Source organism: Bos mutus, chromosome 10 (genome assembly GCF_027580195.1).
Source record: "Bos mutus isolate GX-2022 chromosome 10, NWIPB_WYAK_1.1, whole genome shotgun sequence".
NCBI lineage: Eukaryota > Metazoa > Chordata > Mammalia > Artiodactyla > Bovidae > Bos > Bos mutus.
Window position 1 is genome coordinate 58517517 of NC_091626.1, and position 22226 is coordinate 58539742.

At 37.9% G+C, this 22226-nt stretch overlaps 1 protein-coding gene across 5 annotated transcripts in view; it reads right to left on the minus strand.

Annotated features, from left to right (window-relative positions):
- The window catches only part of RORA (RAR related orphan receptor A), an 812472-nt gene that overhangs the window by 4968 nt on the left and 785278 nt on the right, over nt 1–22226 (minus strand). For 4 of the 5 annotated variants that reach the window (XM_070378001.1, XM_070378002.1, XM_070378004.1 and 1 more), the window contains 7 exons: nt 16175–16296; nt 14452–14584; nt 11880–11987; nt 10264–10374; nt 9208–9320; nt 7480–7640; nt 5931–5993 (listed from right to left, as the gene is read on the minus strand). In XM_070378001.1, the coding sequence (XP_070234102.1) occupies nt 5931–5993; nt 7480–7640; nt 9208–9320; nt 10264–10374; nt 11880–11987; nt 14452–14584; nt 16175–16296 (811 nt within the window). The remainder of the gene's footprint in view (nt 1–5930; nt 5994–7479; nt 7641–9207; nt 9321–10263; nt 10375–11879; nt 11988–14451; nt 14585–16174; nt 16297–22226) is intronic. The other variant, XM_070378003.1, reaches the window with a different exon arrangement.

Below are 22226 nucleotides of genomic sequence, written 5' to 3' on the forward strand. Positions count from 1 at the left end.
ACACTCTAGTTCTAAACAGCTATGTCTAAAATAGATTATATAGTAAAACCAGTATTATACAGCATATTGTGGATTTGATAAACAGATAAATATTTGCACTGAGTAGGCTGTTTATAATATAACATTTTCTTATCTATACAGAATGAAAGCCAAAAAGTTAACTGTATAGAGATGTGCAGAACAACATTAAATATTATGACTCAAAAGCAGGGACGAAGGTAAATTTGAAAGAAGAGTAAGAGAGAAAATGTTTACAGGCCATTACAAGTTCTTAAGTTAATAGTAAATAAGGAATCAATTGCTCAAGTTGAAGAAAGCAGTAAACAAGAGATTGCATTTACATGCAGATGTCTAAAATTTGTATTTTTTTAAGTCTATGCACAAAAGTCATTTGTTTTATTGCTTGACATTCAGTTATGGCTAGATTATTTAACCTATTTTTTTTTTTTTTTTTTTGTACTTTGGAAACAAGAATATTGTTAAAGGTGCCATAAAAATGGACAACATTGAAAACGGTTTGCAAATAAACCACCTAACACTGCAGTTCTTTATACATATTAAAAGCCTTGTCTGGGGTTTGTCGTATGTTAAATATATTTAAACTGGGAAAATATGTTGTTGCTTGAAGCCTCCCATTGGCCCAAACATCCAATACAAAAACACATCTCCACAAAAGGAGCAGGCAGACAATACAGGTACATTTAAAGAAGCAGCCAGCTAATGTCCTAATGTTTAAAAATTTACCACTGTTTTATATGAGATTTCAAACCATTGTGGCTAAGAAGAGAGTTTTAGATTCAGGAAGATGTGTACAGTACATACAGATTTGTGTGTGTGTGTGAAATCATATTCACTATATTGCTCAAGAACTATCTGCATTTACATATGCAATCTGTTCAATGATAACCAAGTTCATAGGAATACTATTCATCCATGTTGAAGTAATGAGGAGAAAGGAATCACACACGAACACTGCAAAGAACTTAGTTGCTCTTGGAGAACAACATAATGGCACACGCAGCATGTCAAAGCTAATAGGAAGCTATCTTTCATCAGTTCTTAGAAGGGAAAGAGAAAAAGAGGTGTGAAGTTTGTTGTGGCAAACACTAAATGTCAACAGTAAATATGGGTTTTCTAGGCATCTCCTTAAAATTCTCATATTCACCTTCTTAACACAAGCCTCCACGTTATGTTGCATTGCTGAAAAGACATTGTTTCTATTTGGACTGAATATTCTATCATTCATTTATAAATAAATAAATGACTGAATGTATTTATTGCTCTAAGTTCTGAGGGTCTGGTTAAACATGGAGATCCCCTCCATCTACAATATCTCCTTAGTATGAAGCCAGCCTTCCGGATTATTTTAAAAACTGTACTGAGAGCCTGACAAAAATGAGCTCACTTACACAAACAAACAAGCAAACAGACCCAGAAGTGAAACCAACTACTTTGTAAAGATAGTGCTTGCCAGCCTTATCTTAAGAATAAACAATAATAGGAAGGTCTCTTTCATCAAATCTGGTGGAACCTCTATAACAATACTAGTGTTTTGGGAATACAATGAAGACGTGTATCACAGACTGTAATAGATGATTTACTGTTGCAACTGCATTTACGGGCATATACTCTGATCTATAGGATAAAGTTGTTTGTATGGGCTTCTGCTGTGTCATACGGAGAAGGCAATGGCAATCCACTCCAGTACTCTTGCCTGGAAAATCCCATGGGCAGAGGAGCCTGGTAGGCTGCAGTCCATGGGGTCGCTAAGAGTCGGACACGACTGAGCGACTTCACTTTCACTTTTCACTTTCATGCATTGGAGAAGGAAATGGCAACCCACTCCAGTACTCTTGCCTGGAGAATCCCAGGGACGAGGGAGCCTGGTGGGCTGCCGTCTATGGGGTCACACAGAGTCGGACACGACTGAAGTGACTTAGCAGCAGCAGCTGTGTCATATCTTTGTAAGAACGAGAACTAAATGGTATAATATGTATGTCAATAACTTCTGTGTGTGTACATGTATGTGTGTATATACATACATATATATATATATATATGTATATGGAGAGAGAGAGATTTATGCCAGTTTTCACAGTCTTTATCATCAAAACAAGGTGACGGTTTCTTTTTTATCTAAACAACATGGAAAGTTATCCTAAATTTTGCTTTTCCATGGGGTAAGAAAATATGTAAATCTTCTTGTAAAAATGTACTCTAGGTGTGGAAGAATCAAAGCGAACAATTACACTGAGGTTCACTGAGGTTATGGAAAGTAGCATATTGAAATAATTACTTTCAAAATGTTTCAAAAACATAAAATGTTACCCTAAAAGCTAGCTCATGTTGCTGTTACATTGGTGGGTTTTGTTTGTCTTTATAGCCATTTGCTCTTATATTAACTCAACAGATTACAAATGTGGAAGTAAAAGACAGTTAAAATCCCCCAAAGGAATTTTTTTGTTTGTTTGTTTCTAGAGGAGAACACAGTGAAAATAGGAGTTACTTGCTGGTATTTGAAAAGAAAAAAAAAGGTTTCATCTTTTACCTCTCTCACTGCACTGACAGGCAGGGCTCTTATCTCATGACTGCTTCTAAAAATTGTTATCCATACTATATAGAATTTGAAATACCTTTTAATATATAATGATATAAATAAAATATATCAAGAATATTTTAATTATTAGAGAAACGGTGAGTAAAGTACGCAGGACTGTACTTTGAATGATGCTCTTGGTTGATTATGACCTATTAGTTTATCTTTTGAACATACTGGCATCACTTTATACTGCTCTGGAAGTTATTCAATGTTTTTAAGCACATAAGACTGAAGAACATATACATTTTGAACAAAACAAAATGAACAATAGTGAGGTTTACACACACGCAGTTCTACACAGTTCACTTGTGCCTTGGAGGGATAGTATTATCATAATTATTAACAATACAAAACACAATTTTGTCCCAGTAGTACTGGCCACCCTGTTTTAAGAGTTTTAGAAGATCCCTGAGCACATTGTTTGTTTCTTATAACCCGAACTCCAAAATGATAGGGCTTCTATTATTGATATCAAGATGGATTGTCATTCACAGTAAGTCAATCGTAAGGTGCTTATTTACCCTTTCTTTTTTCCACCAATCAGCACAAAGAACTGTCAGAAAATAATGTTTTATTATTATTATCTTCAAATAATAGCATTGGAAGGACACATGATTTAAACAATCAATGTTGGAAACAGTGGCTTTAGGATTATTATCTGGCTGCCCCTCAACAATAACAAGTGATTCAATCGACATTCCTTAGCCAAAAACAAAAGAAAAAAAAAAAAAAAACCAAGAAACAAAACCAAAAAAACTGTACAAATATGTAATTTTCCCTGAGGGATCAAAGTACACCTGGAAGTGCTCTATGTACATATTGCACTAGAGAGGAATGAAGAACATGTGCAAAAAAGCAACAATGAGAGAAGCTTACCTCCTACTTAGACCTTTTCATTAAAGATTCTACTAGGCTGTTTTGCATTTTGGAATGTCGGAACACAAACAGCTATTCCTTAAGTCTAAAACTAAAAACACGTATTTCTACTATGGCACATTCAATGAAATAAAAAGTTCTCCAAAGACAGATAGACAAATTCCATCAAGAAAATAATACAAAGTTTGTTTGTTTGTATTTCTTTTTTTAGAAAATTACATTACTTTCTTTCTTTGTTTCACATTACAAAATCTTTTTTTTCTTTACACAAATCACATTTTATTGCAGGAATATTTCAAGTGCCATCAAATATTTATAGAAGGGTTAAAAAAATAGAAGTCTCTCTAAAGTGGTCCAGACAAGGCTTTGTATAGAATAAATCTTTTTTTTTCCATCTTCTAGTTTTGATTTAAGTATTTTGAATACATTTTCTTTTCCATTGACACTTAGTAGCCTAGAAGCGGTCCGACACATACACATCATACATACAAAAACCACACACACGCGCGCGCACACACACACACACACACACACTCCCTCCTCACCTGACCCTCAGCCCATCCCCATACGCTCACAGAGATCTGAATATCCACACTATAAAGAACAACCAAACTTAGAAGCAGTGTCTTAAGTAATGTTTTCTTTAAGTTAGAAAGGGTGAATTAGGATGCTGAAGACTTAAAAAAAAATCCACACCTTTAAAGCAAATTAGGATGCTGAACACTTAAAAAAAAAAATCCATAGCTTTAACCACAATTTGCAAACTGCCCCCAAAAGCACTTTCATCTGCACTTTTGATTTTTGTGACCAAGGCCAGTTTCTTCACTACACAGTGCAACCATTTGGACACCACTGTAACCCAAGGTATTCAGGCTTTGTGCAAAAGCCTTATTTACCAGACGTTTAAAAATTGTATAAGAGGCATCACAGCAGTCAGGATAACAATGATGTGATTCCAATCTTTAAAAGACTATTGGACATTTGAGTTTAGGCAATTTTAATTACAAGAACGATTAAGAATAATTGTTCTATATCAGCAAGTATTTTGTGTCATCACACAGGTATTTCTATAATAAGGAAGAAAATAAAAATACAAAGTTTTTCACATCCTTCTCTGCACTTCATATTTTTTCAACAAAAACTGTTTAACTTCAGATCCCAACTTCAATCCGTATAATAGTTGTTCCCTCATTTCACCGAGCGCGCCTCTACTACTCTGTTCCTACACTGTCGATGTACTTCGTCTTAAAGTCCACACCCTGTTTTCTTTCACAAAGACCTGGTAGCAGCATCATGTCAATGTATCTTGGTTTACTCCAAAAGCAACGTCACCATGGAGTGACTTACTGAGATTAGAGCATCATTTTTTGTTTTTTTTTTTTTTTTTTTTTTTGCATTAGGTACATGCAAAATCCTTTCTGGGAAAAGAAATTTATGTTCAACATTGTATTCTCTCTCACCCTCAGAGAAGTCCAATTAGCTCTCATCATTTCACAAATGGACACTGGAATTAGGTTTAGTTGCTCTTTAATGCGCTAGCACCTGAGGCTGGTCATATTCAGAAAGCTTTGGTTAAAAAGAAGTTAATAGACTTTAACAAAATCATCCCCAAATTTAGTGAATCAAAATGACAAAGAAACAAAAACAAACCCAAACCCAAACAAAACACACTGTTTCTTCCCAACAGGAGAAACAACAGGGGGAAAAAAAAAGGATGAATAAATAACTGAACTAAAGTTGGTACTCTATTCAGAGTATAAATACTATTGATTTTTCAAGGAACTATATTTATTTAAATTAAAAATTTGATTTAACCCTTCTTGCCCAAATATAAATACTATATGCTGGTAGTTACCTCTCTATATAAAGTCACATAAAGTTTTATATGCTTGTAAGAAATTTAAGTAAATACTATTCTCATCTTCTACTCACGCTTATACCCTTACTGTATTTTTTAAAAAAAACTTTTTTAAAAAGATGTTATTTAGGCTTCATACACACTTCTGTGTGAATAGTTCCTTCCCCTTTTCCAAGTCCCTCAGGAAACAAGTCAGAACGTCAGTGGAGTTAAAAACAGAGTGGAGGGCTCTGGGTGACCCAGCAGGAGTTGAATTCCTGCAGAAGATTGGAGGACGGGGGAAGAAACCCTGGTGGTAGAGGAGATCCTTTCTTCCCTGTAAAAGGGTGCTAGGAAATGTTCACCTTTACACTATGGGAAGATGTTCTCTCTTTTCTATAGACATGGTCTTTGATGTCAGGCCAGAGGTTTGAATCCCACTTCAAGTGTGACTAAAATCTTCTAAACGCCTACATTCCCAAAGGTCACTTATTTTAGAATATGCACACTTGTCTTATCAGACTGTTCCTTTCCCCTTCCCCACTACTGGGAATTATGTAAAAAACAAAAGACACACACATACACAAAATTAAACAAAAACAACTCAATATTTCTCACCTGAATCCAAAAGCCAAACTGTCTTCTAAAGATTTAATAAAATAAATTACAGTCCACAGTTTTCTAGTGAAGATAAATACAAAAGAAAATGTTTGCAGCTTGCATCGACTTCACTTTAAAGACTTAACAATAGTTAACATTTAAATAAGAGAAACTGGTTCAACATTGTATGTTTCCTTTGCCTTCCTGTCCATTGACTGTGACATATGGAGAAGAGTGTTCTAGAATGACACCATGGAGAGGCAGTTAGTCTAGAAACCATTCACTCTGAAAGTCTCAGGGTTCCTAGATGATACCAAGAACATAAACATTCACGAAGTAAATGCTTCATGTCTTCACACATGGGGAGTGTGCGTTTGCTCCAGACAAACTCTTTGGGTCCTTCTTCTACTAAAAGCTAGATTCTGATAAATATTCTGGTTACTGATCTGTTCTTAAAGCCTAAGAATTCCAAGTTGAGACTGAGTCTACTCAACTGTGTGGAATGAGCACCCCCCACTCCCCAAGCTCCATGAGGTGGCATGCTCAAAAGCTTTGGATAAATACTATGCACGAGGGCGTAAATCCACCCTAATCAATCACTCAACTTTGTATGAAGCATAAACACATCTATCCTTAAACTCATCCAAAAAGCAAAGGACAATTTAGGGAGAGTTCTGTGTCTAATTCCAAATTCACGTGTAAAAAAAAAAAATGAATCCAACAGCATGATTTCTAGATATGACCAGCCAGTCTTTTAAAAATAATTGTGTAAACAGCAGCATAAATACCTCCCGACGTACCTTCCAAGCCTTCTCAGTTAAACTTGTGTTTCTGGTGCACATGCGACACGACAGTGAACACGCTAGCATTTAATTTAAAGAAAAAAGGTGCAAAATGAAAGTGCCTTATCAATTCAACAGGAAAAGCTACTCCAGTAACTACATTTTATATTAATTAAAACAATATATAAACAATATCTCTTTTTAGCTATATATAGTCTTCATGCCCATTTACCCTGTAATATATTATAATGCTATTGTTGCTAGTGCCATGGACCCTTTTCGTGCCGTCCTGCTGACTGGCAATAATCGGTGAAAAAAATAAAAACTTCCTTCATGAGACAAAGAGCAAGTTGTGCAAAGTAATGCCGCAACCTCCGCTATGCACACCAGTCACCGATTAGTGCTGGACCCTCTGTGGTTACCGACAGATGGGTGATTCTGTAGAAAGTCTGTGGGCAGTGAGCTACAAGAAAAGGACATCTTCCAACTTTAGTACCCGCCTTCTGTTGTAAACAGAGGTCAACGATCAAGAAGTCGAGACAGAAAAAGGGTCCATATCTGTAGGCATAATGGAAATCATATGCATGAGAAAAACAAGTTCAACTTTTATTTGTTTTCATTGTTTCCCCTCCTTTGCCTGACCCCGATCACCAAAGGATGTGCAGCGTGTTGGCGCTCCAGGTCTGTGCAGGGCCATATAAAGTGTCTCGGTTAATTGATTTGTTTGTTTGCTTTTCATTGTTTGGACTTCAGACATTCTAGAAGTGCTTAGATGATACATTTACCCATCAATCTGCATGGCTGGCTCAAATTCTGAAGTGAACAACTCCTTGTATAATGGAGGAAAATGAAGTCGCACAATGTCTGGGTATATTGCTTTAAACGCCATGAGCTTTTCTGTATGCCGTCCACATAAGGCTCTTAATGTAGACACCTTGCATATTAACTGTAAGTGGAAGAAAGGACATGGGGTCAGGACAGAAGAGATGCCAGAATCAAAAATCAGGGAATCTGGACGATCGTCACAACACTGTTTACAATGATGAAACACACTTGAAACAGCTTAAACATCTAGTAATAGAGGGATGGTAAAAATAAATGATATAGAATACCAGGTATATGTTAAATATGATTTTGAAGACAAATATTGTCTTCAATAATTTGTAACCCGAAAAGATGCTCATAAACAAAAGAACTCAAGTCTCTTACTTACTCCTCCTATTCCAACATGCTTTCTGCTCTGTCATCCTGAACCCTGCCTTTTACCACTGGGGAAAAGGAAGAGATGTGGTGACAGAGAACAGAGAAGTGGGCAAAGGGGCAGCCACGGGTAGATAAAGTCACTGCTACTACAGGCAAAGCCATCTGTTACATATTTTATGCAAAAGGAATACTGGCTCACTCCAATGACAACAAGTTTCTTCTCTAGAAAGAGCTCTGCCTAGAACAAAGCAATTCTGGGTCTGAGCAAAAGGTCCTGGTTTGGGGGAAAAAAAAAAGGTTAACAGGACTGGTGGAGTCTCAGCATGGACTGTTTACCTGCTGAGGACAGTAGCATGACTTGCACAAATGCTTTTTAAACTCTAAAGCACTGTGCAGCACAGAATATTCAACTCAGAACAATTCACCAGAGCATCAGTCTTGACTCTGTGTTATGTTAGGTGCTCTCTATAATCAAAGACCCGGATGGTATCCTGGCATTGGGGCCAGAAGATGGAGAAGAGGTCTTCTTCCATTTCCCATTCTGGCCTCAGTGTCTCATTTAATAGATGCAAAATCAAAAACAAACTGCAATTAACCCCCAACTTCTTTCTGACCTTGCCTAGCTATCAGGAGGAAAGAATGAAAGTAAACAGGAAGAAAATCCCAAAACTTTCAAATCATGGTCTGGAACAATAAAACAAATAATCCAAGAAAGAACGGGGCTGATTTTTCTAAGACTACATACATACTGCTAGCACCAGCACCAAAGGATATTAACCTATTTTAAATTGCCATCCTAATTATATCTTTACTGTGAAAGATAATAAGCACAAAAGAAATCTTATGTTTTGCATACAGGGTAGTAATGAGAAACTGATGAAGAAAATACAAAAGCCATTTATTGTTGATTAAATAGAATGAAAATTAAAATGGATGGTTACTCTGGATGCTTTAGTCCTTCATCACTTCCTTCTTCTAAATTCCAAGATTTAAATTCTAAGTTCTCTAGTTTATATCAGTATGGGACATTAACTCTGCTTTCTGCCCATCTCTTATGGAACAGGGCGGGGGGTGGTTTCAGAATGATTAATAGTTGAAAAAAAATTCTATCATTGCTCCGTTATTCCAATAGAACTTAACCTGAATTTTGGCACAAGAGAATTTTTTGAAATGGAGATACTTCTTTCTTTTCAGTAGCTTGTCGCTTACTGAGAATTCTGGGGTCTGGTGGGATGACTTACAAACATGATTGGTGTGATCATTGGCAAGGGATAAGCCAGCTGTGTCAACTGGAAACCTTTAGCTCTCACCTTTGTTAGTATTCCATCTTCTCGGTGATTCTTCTGTAGGACATGTTGAAGAGCTAGCTGAATTTTCTGTTGCAGCTTTTCAATTTTTACCTTTTCCTGCAGCCATGAGCGATCTAAATGTGAAAAACCAGACTCCTTAGTATTCTTCTAACATTCTGTCAGAAAACCCAATTCCTCCTGACTCTTAGATATAGATTATTATACCACAATACAGAGTCAGGGACTATTAGGCCACCTTCACCCCTCATTCAAAATTTGCTCCTAAAGAAGAAGAAAACTAATCTATGACACAAAACAGAGTGCTAAGCCTTTCCATTTTTACTAACATCTGAAGGAAAGGAGGGTCCTCCTCTTCCAAAAAGATAGTCATTTAAATCTAAAACCATGCTCAAACAAGTGCAAATGAAACCACCACAGCCCCTCAACACTTTCTAAAAGTTACGTTTCTGAATGAAATACTCATATCAATTCACCTAGCCATTACAAAAAATATGAAAATTGTCTTATAATTACAAGGCAACTAAACTTGTCAAGAGAATGCCAAATTAATTAAGGTTGTTAGTTTAGGATAGAATCTTTATGACTAAGAAGTCCAAAAAGAAGATAGCAAATTTTCAAAAGTAGTTATCACCAAGAGGCAGTACTGGTTAAAAATAGAGATTAAATTTAGATAAACTTGTGGATGACATCCAAATGGACTTTAAGAAAAAGGAGAAGGTTTTAAACACCACGTTATCTTGGAGATTGGTGTTAAGGAGGGCAAGCCTACTCTACCACAGCGTTTCTCTTGTTATCAGAGGTTAATTGTAGACAGGATTTTATTCAATTCTCATCTCTTAAGGGTTTATCAGAATAGCATGAGGTCTTCTTAAAATAGGACATGTATAAATGTGTGTAGCAGAGGGATTGTTACCTGAAAAACTGAAAATTAGATTTTAACAAGGATGGCAGTCTCTCTTGGTATCCCCCTGAATATCCTATAGCCATTATAAGTTGTGTACTTGTAAAAATTCTTTACCTGGACAATTGAAAAACCATTAGATTTGGTTATCTTACCTGCTGACATCAGGACAAATGCAGAAAATAATGCAATTTCATCTTCAGTCAGGTGCATAGAACATAAACTCTTTCCAAATTCAAATACAAAGCTAATAAAGTCTTCACAACCTGCCAAAATTAAAGACAGGTTAGGATTTTAGTTATTATCCTAGGAAAAAAAGATGGAAAAAAGTGAAGAGAGATCTACTAGTTGAAGATCAGGGAGAATACCAATAACATTTCTTGTAGTTTAATACTTTCAAACCTTAAAAGAAAAAATCAGTTTAGCTACCATCACCATTACTACCATCATTCACAGAGGGAACTTTAAAAAATATTGTAATTTAAGATATATACATGTATTCTTTTATTGATCACACCACATGGCACGTGGGATCTTAGTTCCCTGACCACGGATTTAATCAGTATCCCCTGCAGAGGAAGCACAGAGTGTTAACGACTGAATTGCCAGGGAAGTACCATTGGCAGTAAACTTTTATTAGGTGATTACTATGTCAGGTGCTGCTCTGAGAGGATTCTTTGAGCATTCTATCAATACTACAACAGCCCTATGAAGAAAGTATTATTGTTACTACCCCACTGTAAAGGCGAGGAAACAAACTTGGGAAGAAAAGGAATGTACTCAAGATTTCACAGGTAGGAAGTAACAGCCTGAGATTCAAAGCTAGATGCCTAACTTCAGAGCCCACACTCTTAACCAACAGTCTAACAGCTATAGTCTGAGATGCTAATTTCACTCATTTTTTGTTTTCCTTAAAACAAACAAGAGTGTTAACATGCTTAAAAATGAAAACAAATGACACTTTATGGCAGTAAAACCATTATAATTATTATAGAAGTGAAAACACAGAATGAGAAAGTCCCATAAAATAAAAATCCACCCCCCAAAACTGGTTAAGTTTGGTGTCTGTTCTTTCAGATTTTCATATTATGTGCATATAGTTAAATGTCAATGGGCTATTCTCAAGTATATATACCTCTCAAATATATATTCTCAAGTATATATGCCATTTAATTGTTTTTGAAATCATTTAACAACATATTTTGGATACTATCCCAATCTTAGTGACTTTATCTCACTTTATTTATAGACATCTAAAATAATTTATTTCTAAGGTATATGCCACAGTTTCACTTAACTATACTTTCTTTCCCTGATATCTCATTAACATTGTTATTTGAGGGGTATGGAAGGGCAGACTTTCAGGTCTTTGCTTGATTTTATGTAGCAAATCATATCTTCCAGTTTACTGAATAACATCCCTGCAAACCTCGTTCTTAAAATTTGGAAGGGAACTGGAAGAATATATAACATACATTTCTTTGATGACCAAATAGATAAAATCAAACTCTAGACCTTTACATGTCATATGGACACAAAGCATTTGAGCTGTGTAAATTTTCTATGGTAATTAATCAGAAAGTATTATTAACACAGGTATGCATTAGTATATAACATCCTTTAACTCTTATATCCAAAAACCCCACGATTTCCATTTTGTTTAAGAGTTATCACCCAAAAAAAAAAAAAAAAAAAAAAAAAAGCTATCACCCAACTCCAATTTTTTCCCCTAGCCCTGATCTGAAGACCAAGCACCCAGAGGTTTTCTTACCTAAGGATTTGAAGACATCGGGGCTAGCATATTTCCCATCGAAGTACACGGTATTGTTCTGAGAGTCAAAGGCACGGCACATTCTGATAAATACCACCTCTAGAGAACCTAAGCAAAGGCAGAAACGGAATGGGTTATTCTGTCTTGGTGAGTTGATTTTGACCTTAGAGACCCCCTTCTGAGTCAACAGGGCTGGGCTTAGCCCATGGGCACTCAGTTACTTATCTCTCTTTTTTTTTTTAATTTTATTTTTAAACTTTACATAATTGTATTAGTTTTGCCAAATATCAAAATGAATCCACCACCGGTATACATGTGTTCCCCATCCTGAACCCTCCTCCCTCCCCATACCATCCCTCTGGGTCGTCCCAGTGCTCTAGCCCCAAGCATCCAGTATCGTGCATCGAATCTGGACTGGCATCTCGTTTCATACATGATATTTTACATGTTTCAATGCCATTTTCCCAAATCTTCCCACCCTCTCCCTCTCCCATAGAGTCCATAAGACTGTTCTATACATCAGTGTCTCTTTTGCTGTCTCGTACACAGGGTTATTGTTACCATCTTTCTAAATTCCATATATATGCATTAGTATACTGTATTGGTGTTTTTCCTTCTGGCTTACTTCACTCTGTATAATAGGCTCCAGTTTCATCCACCTCATTAGAACTGATTCAAATGTATTCTTTTTAAGGGCTGAGTAATACTCCATTGTGTATATGTACCATAGCTTTCTTATCCATTCATCTGCTGATGGACATCTACGTTGCTTCCATGCCCTGGCTATTATAAACAGTGCTGCGATGAACACTGGGGTACACATGTCTCTTTCCCTTCTGGTTTCCTCGAATAGTCAAAGCAATCTTGAGAAAGAAGAATGGAACTGGAGGAATCAACCTACCTGACTTCAGGCTCTACTACAAAGCCACAGTTATCAAGACAGTATGGTACTGGCACAAAGACAGAAATATAGATCAATGGAACAAAATAGAAAGCCCAGAGATAAATCCACGCACATATGGACACCTTATCTTTGACAAAGGAGGCAAGAATATACAATGGATTAAAGACAATCTCTTTAACAAGTGGTGCTGGGAAATCTGGTCAACCACTTGTAAAAGAATGAAACTAGAACACTTTCTAACACCATACACAAAAATAAACTCAAAATGGATTAAAGATCTCAACGTAAGACCAGCAACTATAAAACTCCTAGAGGAGAACATAGGCAAAACACTCTCTGATATACATCACAGCAGGATCCTCTATGACCCACCTCCCAGAATATTGGAAATAAAAACAAAAATAAACAAATGGGACCTAATTAACCTTAAAAGCTTCTGCACATCAAAGGAAACTATTAGCAAGGTGAAAAGACAGCCTTCAGAATGGGAGAAAATAATAGCAAATGAAGCAACTGACAAACAACTAATCTCAAAAATATACAAGCAACTCCTACAGCTCAACTCCAGAAAAATAAATGACTCAATCAAAAAATGGGCCAAAGAACTAAATAGACATTTCTCCAAAGAAGACATACAGATGGCTAACAAACACATGAAAAGATGCTCAACATCACTCGTTATCAGAGAAATGCAAATCAAAACCTTTTGAGGTACCATTTCACACCAGTCAGAATGGCTGCGATCCAAAAGTCTACAAATAATAAATGCTGGAGAGGGTGTGGAGAAAAGGGAACCCTCTTACACTGTTGGTGGGAATGCAAACTAGTACAGCCACTATGGAGAACAGTGTGGAGATTCCTTAAAAAACGAAATAGAACTGCCTTATGATCCAGCAATCCCACTGCTGGGCATACACACTGAGGAAACTTATCTCTTTATTTAAAAGGGCAGAGTTCACTAGGGTAATTAAAGACTTCTGCCTAAGCTAAAGCCTGTATTACTTAAGAGAAATTGTGTCCTGCAAAAATACAGTCTTGGAGTTGCTAGAAACACATGTGTGCGTGCGTGCTCAGTTGTGTCTGACTCTTTGCAACCCCATGGACTGCAGCCCTCCAGGCTCCTCTGTCCATGGAATGTTTCAGGCAAGACTACTGGAACAGGTTGTCATTTTCATACTTCAGGGGATCTTCCTGACCCAGGAATGGAACCAGCGACTACTGGGTCTCCTACACTGACATGCAGATTCTTTATCACTGAGCCACCTGGGAAGCCCAGAAACACATAGAGTCCTGTTATTAAAACAAACAAACAAAAAGTCAGGGCTATCTCTCTGAATTCCATAAACAGCCATCTTCCTAACAACTTATCAAAACATCCTGAGGACCTGGGGCACAGAAACAAAACACAAGTGATGGTTAGGACTGGGGAATGCAGTGTGTCTTTCAAATTAATCTTTTCACAGAGAGAAGAAGCAAAATGGAGGGAATGTTTCCTTCAAATAACTCAAACATTAAAAAAAAAAATTCCTTAGTTTCTGCAAGTGAAACCTGAGCTATTATCATTTGGAGAAAAACTGTTCCCGACACCTTCCTTACCAAGCATTTCTTTAATAAGCTGGTGAAAGCAGGTTAGGAAGAGATCTCAAAATTCACTTGCAAAGCACATACCTGCTTTGAGAAGCACAATTTGATCGTTTTGACATAGTTCCATAAATCCATCAATGCGTTTGGCAAACTCCACCACATACTGTATAGCTTCTGTAATTTTGATGGCACACAATTGCCACATCACCTCCCGCTGCTGTTGAAGAGGGAAATACATTAACATCCACGGTTACCCATATCTTTGACTCAGCTGTTTTAAGTTTTCCTATTGTGTACAATCCTTCTTTGGAAATAGATTCCCAAAAGCTAGAGGATTTAAGAATAAACAGTTGGGCAGTTACTTGGGTTACAATGATTGCTCCCAAGTTCTTTCTCATCTTCTTCAATTTCTCTCTTGCCATGTTGTTAGCAAAGGGCAGGGGGGAGATGTTATGGTCATAAAGGCAGCGGAAGATGAAAGCCCATGTGAGGAAAGTCACGCATGCCGCTGCTTTAACCCTGGGCCACAGAGAGCGGGAAAGTAGAATCTCCTTTTAAGCAATTACCTGGCCTTGGGGAATTTCATACCACTTTACTTGAGGAAGAGAAGAAAGGGGAGTCAGTTACATTTCCTGTGCGCCTGCTATGAGCTGGGTGTTTTCTGACATCCTTGTCTCATTTCACTTTCACAAGAACGTTTTCTCATTTGCCATAAATGAACACAAACACTCAAAGAGGTTTCACAGCTAGGGGGTACTGGAGCTGGGATTTAAACCCCCGCATTTCTGGCTCTGAATCCTGTTTTGCACACCCTGTGGCTGTTTAATGCTTTCCTGCTTCCCATTGTAACTGTGGCTGCTGGTGCTACCTCAAAGGCAAGCAAGGTGATGTGCTGCTATTTCCCAACCTGTCGTGCTTAATGCCTTTTTATACAGCCACTCTCCAGTTTAGTTACAGGCTAACCTGGGTCCGTCTTGCTGCTCACTTACTTTCCCAATCGTAGTTTAAGGCTGTTTCCACCAATATAAGGGGGTGGGAGAAATACTCAATCAGGAGCCAGGGCTCATGGTCTAGTCCTGATGTTTTCAACCTCCAGCCGTAAGCTAAGGGATGTTAGTTTCCTTGTACGTTAAATGAAGAGGATTAACCTAAATAATCTCCACGGCACTTCCTAAACCAGCATTTCCATGATTTGGAGGGGAAATTGAAGCATTTTCTTTTCCTAAGGGCAGAATGGATAATTAAGTGTCCCCCTTCTCCAGCCCTGCCTTCCCATTTGAGTAATCTGTTGAGCAGTGTGTTTTATAGAAAAAAAATGAGTAGCAGCTGCACTACTTCTCAGTCTCATATTGCTAGATTCAGACTGGAGTTAGGATCATAGCTTCCAGATCTTTTTTTTTTAAACACATATTCTCTAAACTCCTTCTTTTTAACCTCTGAAACCATGAGGCTAAGATTATTTTACATCGACTTCCAGACCGTGAAATCTCCCATTGTGATATCGGGAAAACTCCCAACTCATTGAGGCTTTTGCAAGCAGCTTAATCTAGCCCCCTGTAGATAAATGATGGGACAAACATGTACAGTTATCAGAACAACAGAATCTCTGTGCTATTTCTGAAATTTTGCATAGTGACATTTCAGTAAGGTGACAAAGCCCCAGGAACATAATCAGCTCTGGAAGAAAGATTATTAAATAGAAATCTTGTATCTGATGAAAGACATTCATTTTTTGGTCTGTTTGTATTCAAATCTTTTACATTTCCCAGCATTGCCTCAATCTTAGGTAAAACTGTTCAGAGTCTACCTTGTTTTGATAATTCTCAATCTCCTCCTGCAGAAAGGTCTGCCACGTTATCTGCTGGAGCTCTTCTCTCAAGTATTGGCAAGTTTCCAGATGTGATTTAGATATATTCTGTGCAAGGTGTTCTAAGGAGAAAAACAGGAGATCACGACATGAAAAGCCATTCTTCTTTGGATAACCAGTGTTTTCCCTACTCAATTATTCAATTTAAAATGTAACAAGTATAAAGCAACAGGCTGAACCAGGTTTAATTATCTTGACATATTTAAGTAAGTAATCTGGAACGATTCTGTGTTTTAGAGCAGGAAGAAGGACAGGCAAAGCCAACATTTAACAATAAGACGGCATGCCTTCAAAGACCCTGCTAATCTTGACCTTCTGTGCCTTTACACTAGTGTCTGGGAGTAAGCAAATATCGACCTAGAAAAGTTGTGAAAAATGACTGACACAATCTCTACTTGGCATTTTTATGAAGACACATCTGCCACATACATTTATGGGGAGGGATTACTCTTGAAAAATTGGGAAATGGTATTTTGTATGACAACAATTATGTGTGGTATTTGTTTTTCCTGCAAAATTCAGAACAAGCATTGCTGAAAGCCTACCCAGTCGTTATATATATAGTGTGGTGGTTAAGAGCTGGACTTTGCAGCCAGATTGACTAGGTTGGAATCTCAGCTCTGCTATTTAGTAGTTCTGTGATTTTAGGTAAGTTACTTAACCTCTCTGTGCTTCAGTCTCCTGATATGTAAAATGAGAAAAATAGTACCTATTTCATAGAGCTTCTGTGAGAATTAAATGAGTTGAGCACTCAAAATAGAGAGGATAACACAGCATCTGTTACATAAAACATTTGTTCTCATACTGAAGTGTAAGGATTTTGGAGATATTAAAGAAATAGAAGCCAAACAAGCTTCTCAAGGAACTTATAATCTGGTGAACATGTACAGACATGCGGAAAGGACAATTCAAGACATTAGACAATAAAGCGTGAGGTTGAATTATATCAGAAGAGAAAGAAAAACAAAGGTAGTAGGTGCTATCAGGGAAGGGAGAGATGAGGAAAATTAGGCGATGCTTCTTGGCAGAAGAGGAACATTTGGACTGGATCCTGAAGAATGGGGAGGGTTTGGTAGGCAGAGGCCAGTGGTGTGAGGCAGTGGGCCAGTTCCACATTCGAGGGATGGTAATTGAAAGAACAAATATGGCATTTGTAGGAGATAGGAAGATGTGATAGAATGATGATTCAAAACAGGAATATTGGTAGGTAAGAGTCCAAATCCTGAAGGATCTGAATGTGGAGACTGAGAGTATGGACTTGACTGACAAGAGGAGTCAGTGGGATTCTCAAGGGGGAGCTCACATAAAGAACATTGTACTGGGAAACAGAACATGTAGTTCTGCCACCGGGGGACTGAAGGATGGAGAGCCTGGAGGACCAATTAGAAGGCTGCTGAAATCCAGACGTAAGGGACTAACAGCTTGAAATACGTTGCTAATAACTGTTACGGAAGGGAAGGACAATTAAAGACGTATTTTAAGGAAATCCCCCGGTGGTCCAGTGGTTAGGATTCCAGGCTTCCACTGCCGCAGGTGTGGATTCAATCCCCGGCTGGGGAACTAAGATCCTGCAAGCTGTGGGTGTGGCTATAAAAAGAAGTATTCTAAAGAAAAATTGATAAGATTCCAAGAATACAAAATCATACCCCAGAGTGATCCCCTCCTTGCATCTTGAATATAGAATAAGAAAGTTATTTAGAACAATGGTGCCGAGCGCAAACTTAGGAACTAATAAGACTATTTATTTAGAAATTTGTTACTGCCTTTCTCAAACAGAATCAGACTTGTTTGTGTGAAAACAGAGCCAGGATCACGTAAATGAAGCTTGAAACTAGAATCTCCTTAGAGAAACTGAAACACAGTAAACTCAACAACCCTACTTGGCAACACACAGACATGAAAACAACATAAGTAAACATCATAAACAATAAAACACAGATGCAAGGAAAAAATACAGGAAAGAGACAGAAACTGAGAGGGGAAAGACGGAGAAACCAGCAAATTATTTGTCTTAGAATCAGTGATGCTTGTGAAGAGAAGTGGGGAGTAAAGACAAAAATAATGGGGAAGCATAAACAAGAAAATAAATGTGTAAACAGTAAACCAATTTTTATAAATAGGGGGGAAAAATGATGTAGATGAAGGGTTCACAGGGAAGCTGGGAGAATCCTGGAAGGGGAAGAATGGGAAGAGGCTCTCGGTATTATCTTCCAGATCCTGCTTTTCTCTAGTTAACATGGTCAAGCATCTTCCTGTTTCATTTCATCCTAAAAATTGTCGCCCCTACCTGTTTGAGTCCAGCTTTTAGAAGCAATAACAAATGATGCAATGTTCCATGACCAGTAGAGGGCAGTGGCTGCATTCTCACCAGCTGCCTTTGATCGAAATTCATACTTGATTTGGCAAGTGTAAGATTTTAGACACTTTCCTATTTTTAAGTCTCCATTTCAGCAAAGAAGAAAATTCTCAGATGGAGTAAAAGCTAAGGAGTTAGTGCAGTCTCTCAGACAAACAGTCTGGTATAGTGAAATACCTTGGAACTAAGAGTTGCTGCTACTGCTGCTGCTGCTGCTAAGTCGCGTTAGTTGTGTCCGACTCTGTGCGACCCCATAGATGGCAGCCCACCAGGCTCCCCCATCCCTGGGATTCTCCAGGCAAGAACACTGGAGTGGGTTGCCATTTCCTTCTCCAATGCATGAAAGTGAAAAGTGAAAGGGAAGGCGCTCAGTCATGTCCGACTCCTAGCGACCCCATGGACTGCAGCCTACCAGGCTCCTCTGTCCATGGGATTTTCCAGGCAAAAGTACTGGAGTGGGGTGCCATTGCCTTCTCCGTGGAACTAAGAGTTAGGAGACCTCTTTTCTGGTCTGAGCTCAGTTGGGTAACTCATTTTGTGACAAGCAAATCAGTTCACTTCCTCAACCATGACTGTGCATCAGTAGAGCCAAGGTCTAGATACTTCAGATAGAAAATCCTGTCTTCTAAGTCACAGATTTTCATAGTGGGATGGAACTTTAGATATTATCTGGTCCAAATCCTCCTCACTTTGTAGGTAATAACATTAACAATGATGATGAAAGATGACACTGAGGTAGAGTTTACTATGTGCTATGTGCACATATACACACACACATACATATACACGTACACAGTCATACACACACACACAGACACACACACACACATTTTATCCTTAGTCTTTATGACAACAAATCTAGGGAGAAAGATACTAATGACAATTGTACTAATTATCCCCATTTTACAGATGAAAAAACCAAGCCACAGTGAGGTTAAGTGACTTTCAAGGTGTCATAGCTGGCAAGCGGACAGTGATTCAAACATATACAAAAGCTCCAGAATCCATGCTCTGAATCTTTACATTCCATGGGTAGGGAGATTGCAGCTTACAGAGATAACGTGACTTATACTAGGTTGTACAACCTACAGCAAAGCTAGAATCACTCACATAAGCTGACTTCTTGTCTCATGCTTTGCCCAGCTGTCTCTCATAGAAGGCTTTAGTAATTATAGTAATAACTGCAATTAGCTGTTTTATTTTTTATTTCTTTTTCTTTCTTTTTTTTACTACACCACTTGGCTTGCTGGATCTTGGTTCCCTAGCCAGATCTGTTTGTGTGAAAACAGAGCCAGGATCACCTAAATGAAACTTGAAACTAGATCCTCTAACCAGGGATGGAACCAAGGACCCATGGCAGTGAAAGCACCATGTCCTAACCGCTGGCACGCCAGTGAATTCCTGAGTCAACTTTTTAAAAAAATGAACATAGATTGTTTATCTGGAGTATGTAACTCAGGTACTAAGTGTATTGGGTGGGCCAAAAAGTTTGTTTGGGCTTTTCCATAAGACGTTACAGAAAAACCCCAACAAACTTTTTGGCCCACCCAATACATAAAGGGCAAAATTTCACAGCCAGAAAGTCAGATATATTTCACTAAAAGTAATGGAGTGTAGATACTATTACGGAAAGAATTGATCTTAGGATATGTTAATTTACAATTTTTTCCAATTGCACAAGTGGTTTCATTTGTTTCAAATCTAATGACAAAATTTAGCCTAAAATGAAGTTTTTAGTTAAAGAAAGAGCAGGGACTTAAACCCTAAAGGAAATGTCAGGGAATTTTTGGAGAGCTTTATTTTGGAGAGCATTAGCAAAGTCTTTGACCACTTTTAAGCCACTCTTAACCCCTCAAACAATTTTACACATGTAAATGGGACAGAAAATCAGAACCCCATTACACCCTTTTTCCAGTTAAATTCTTGTTTAGTTTTGGGTTTGCAGAAAATCCTGATGATGACTTAATTTTATTCATTGTGGGAAATGCCACAATACATGTGAACAATCCCTAGTTTAGGAGAAAGTGGAGAATGGAGGAAAGCACAGGGCTCCCAGGCTCACTGGAGGTGACAGCTATGGAAGAGGAAAGAGCTTGGTCAGGGAAGAGGGGCTGGGGAGGCTGAGTGCACTTTCAGCCCAAGTGCCACGTTCAGGAGCCACACACAGGCCAAGCTGTGTGGGTTACCTCCGGGTTGAACATCCGACAAGCAAACAGGAGAGATTCACTCGTATTTCTCATCAAGTGGAAGCACACCTAAAGTGAGTCAGGTCATCTTTCATGATATCATGTCAGCTTTCAATCAAATCCTTATTCATTTCTGAAAAATTTACTTTCATTACAGCTCTGCTTAAGGTTCAGCCAACCAAGATCTCATGACAAAAACGGAAGGTTTTTGTTCTAGTTCAAGAAAAAAAAAAAAAAATCAAACCTACCTCTGCTCAGCTTGGCTTCTAGTTCAGAGGTTTCTCTGTTAATCAAAAGAGCTGTGCTACACCTTTAATGCTGTGCAGTGGTTAAAGACCAGGCTTAAAATGTCCCTGCTCTTGAGGATTTAAATTTAGACCCATAAAAAGGTGCTTGTGTAAAAACCGTAAAGAACATTCAATTTGTTATATTTGGAGAAAGATTTTACTGGAAATATAAATTTCACTTAAAAACTGTTTTGTGGGGTACAGAGGTAGAGGAAACCATCTAAAGAACACAACCGTTATTTCTGTGAACCAAGGACATCTGTGCTCAAGTCAGAACCTGCTGGTTCTTTTCCATGTTCAGTCTTCCTTCTCTCCTGGTCTTCACTTAGTCACCCCCACAGCAACTAATTGAAATATCCCAGAGGATTATAACCTTGTATGAGGAACCACGGGGTGAAACAGATCAATTTCGCAAACAGCAAAGGTCCTTATCAAAGTTTCTCTAATAATAGTGCTGTACTTAAAAATCGATTAAATATAACAGAGGATGTTATAACACGACTCCCTTGAAATGAAAAGCTTTCTATTGTCTGTGCTAACATTTCTAGGTCACATCTCCCAAGAAGCACCAATGTCACAGGAATGAGGAAATGACAGTTTTTTTTTTTTTTTGCATGGTGAGTCTTCTATGGAATATATCAGTTTTGTCATTAACATCCATCACCAAAATTTTGGAAAGTAAAGAAGCCAATTTCCCTTTACTGTTTATAGACTACATCACAGTTGCAAAGGTGAGATGCATACAGGGACTGGGAAGTGATATAAATGCCGAGTGGGATGGACCCATGGAAAGGTGGGAGGCCTTGACTGGTACCAGTTGGTTGTTGACATTTACAAATACTGACCCAGTGTAATCAGATCATTTTTCTCCCCTCCCACAAGAAACTGAAAATCTGAACTTTCAGATGGAATCCTCCAGGTTTAAATTTTTAGCAACTAATTCAAAAATTGAAAAGCTCTGCACTGGTTAAAAAACCATGTCTATGGGCCAGGTTAAGTTGGTGGGTTGCCATTTTTATAACTTTCAGTATAAATCAAAACTTAGAATATAATGAAAGCAAAGGAGTTGGTGGGGCCATTCCCTGAGCTTATAGTTTTCTATGGAATTTAAGACTGCTTTAAGTTCATGTTGTCTCAGCTCTGAAGCTGAGAGGTCAGTCAGT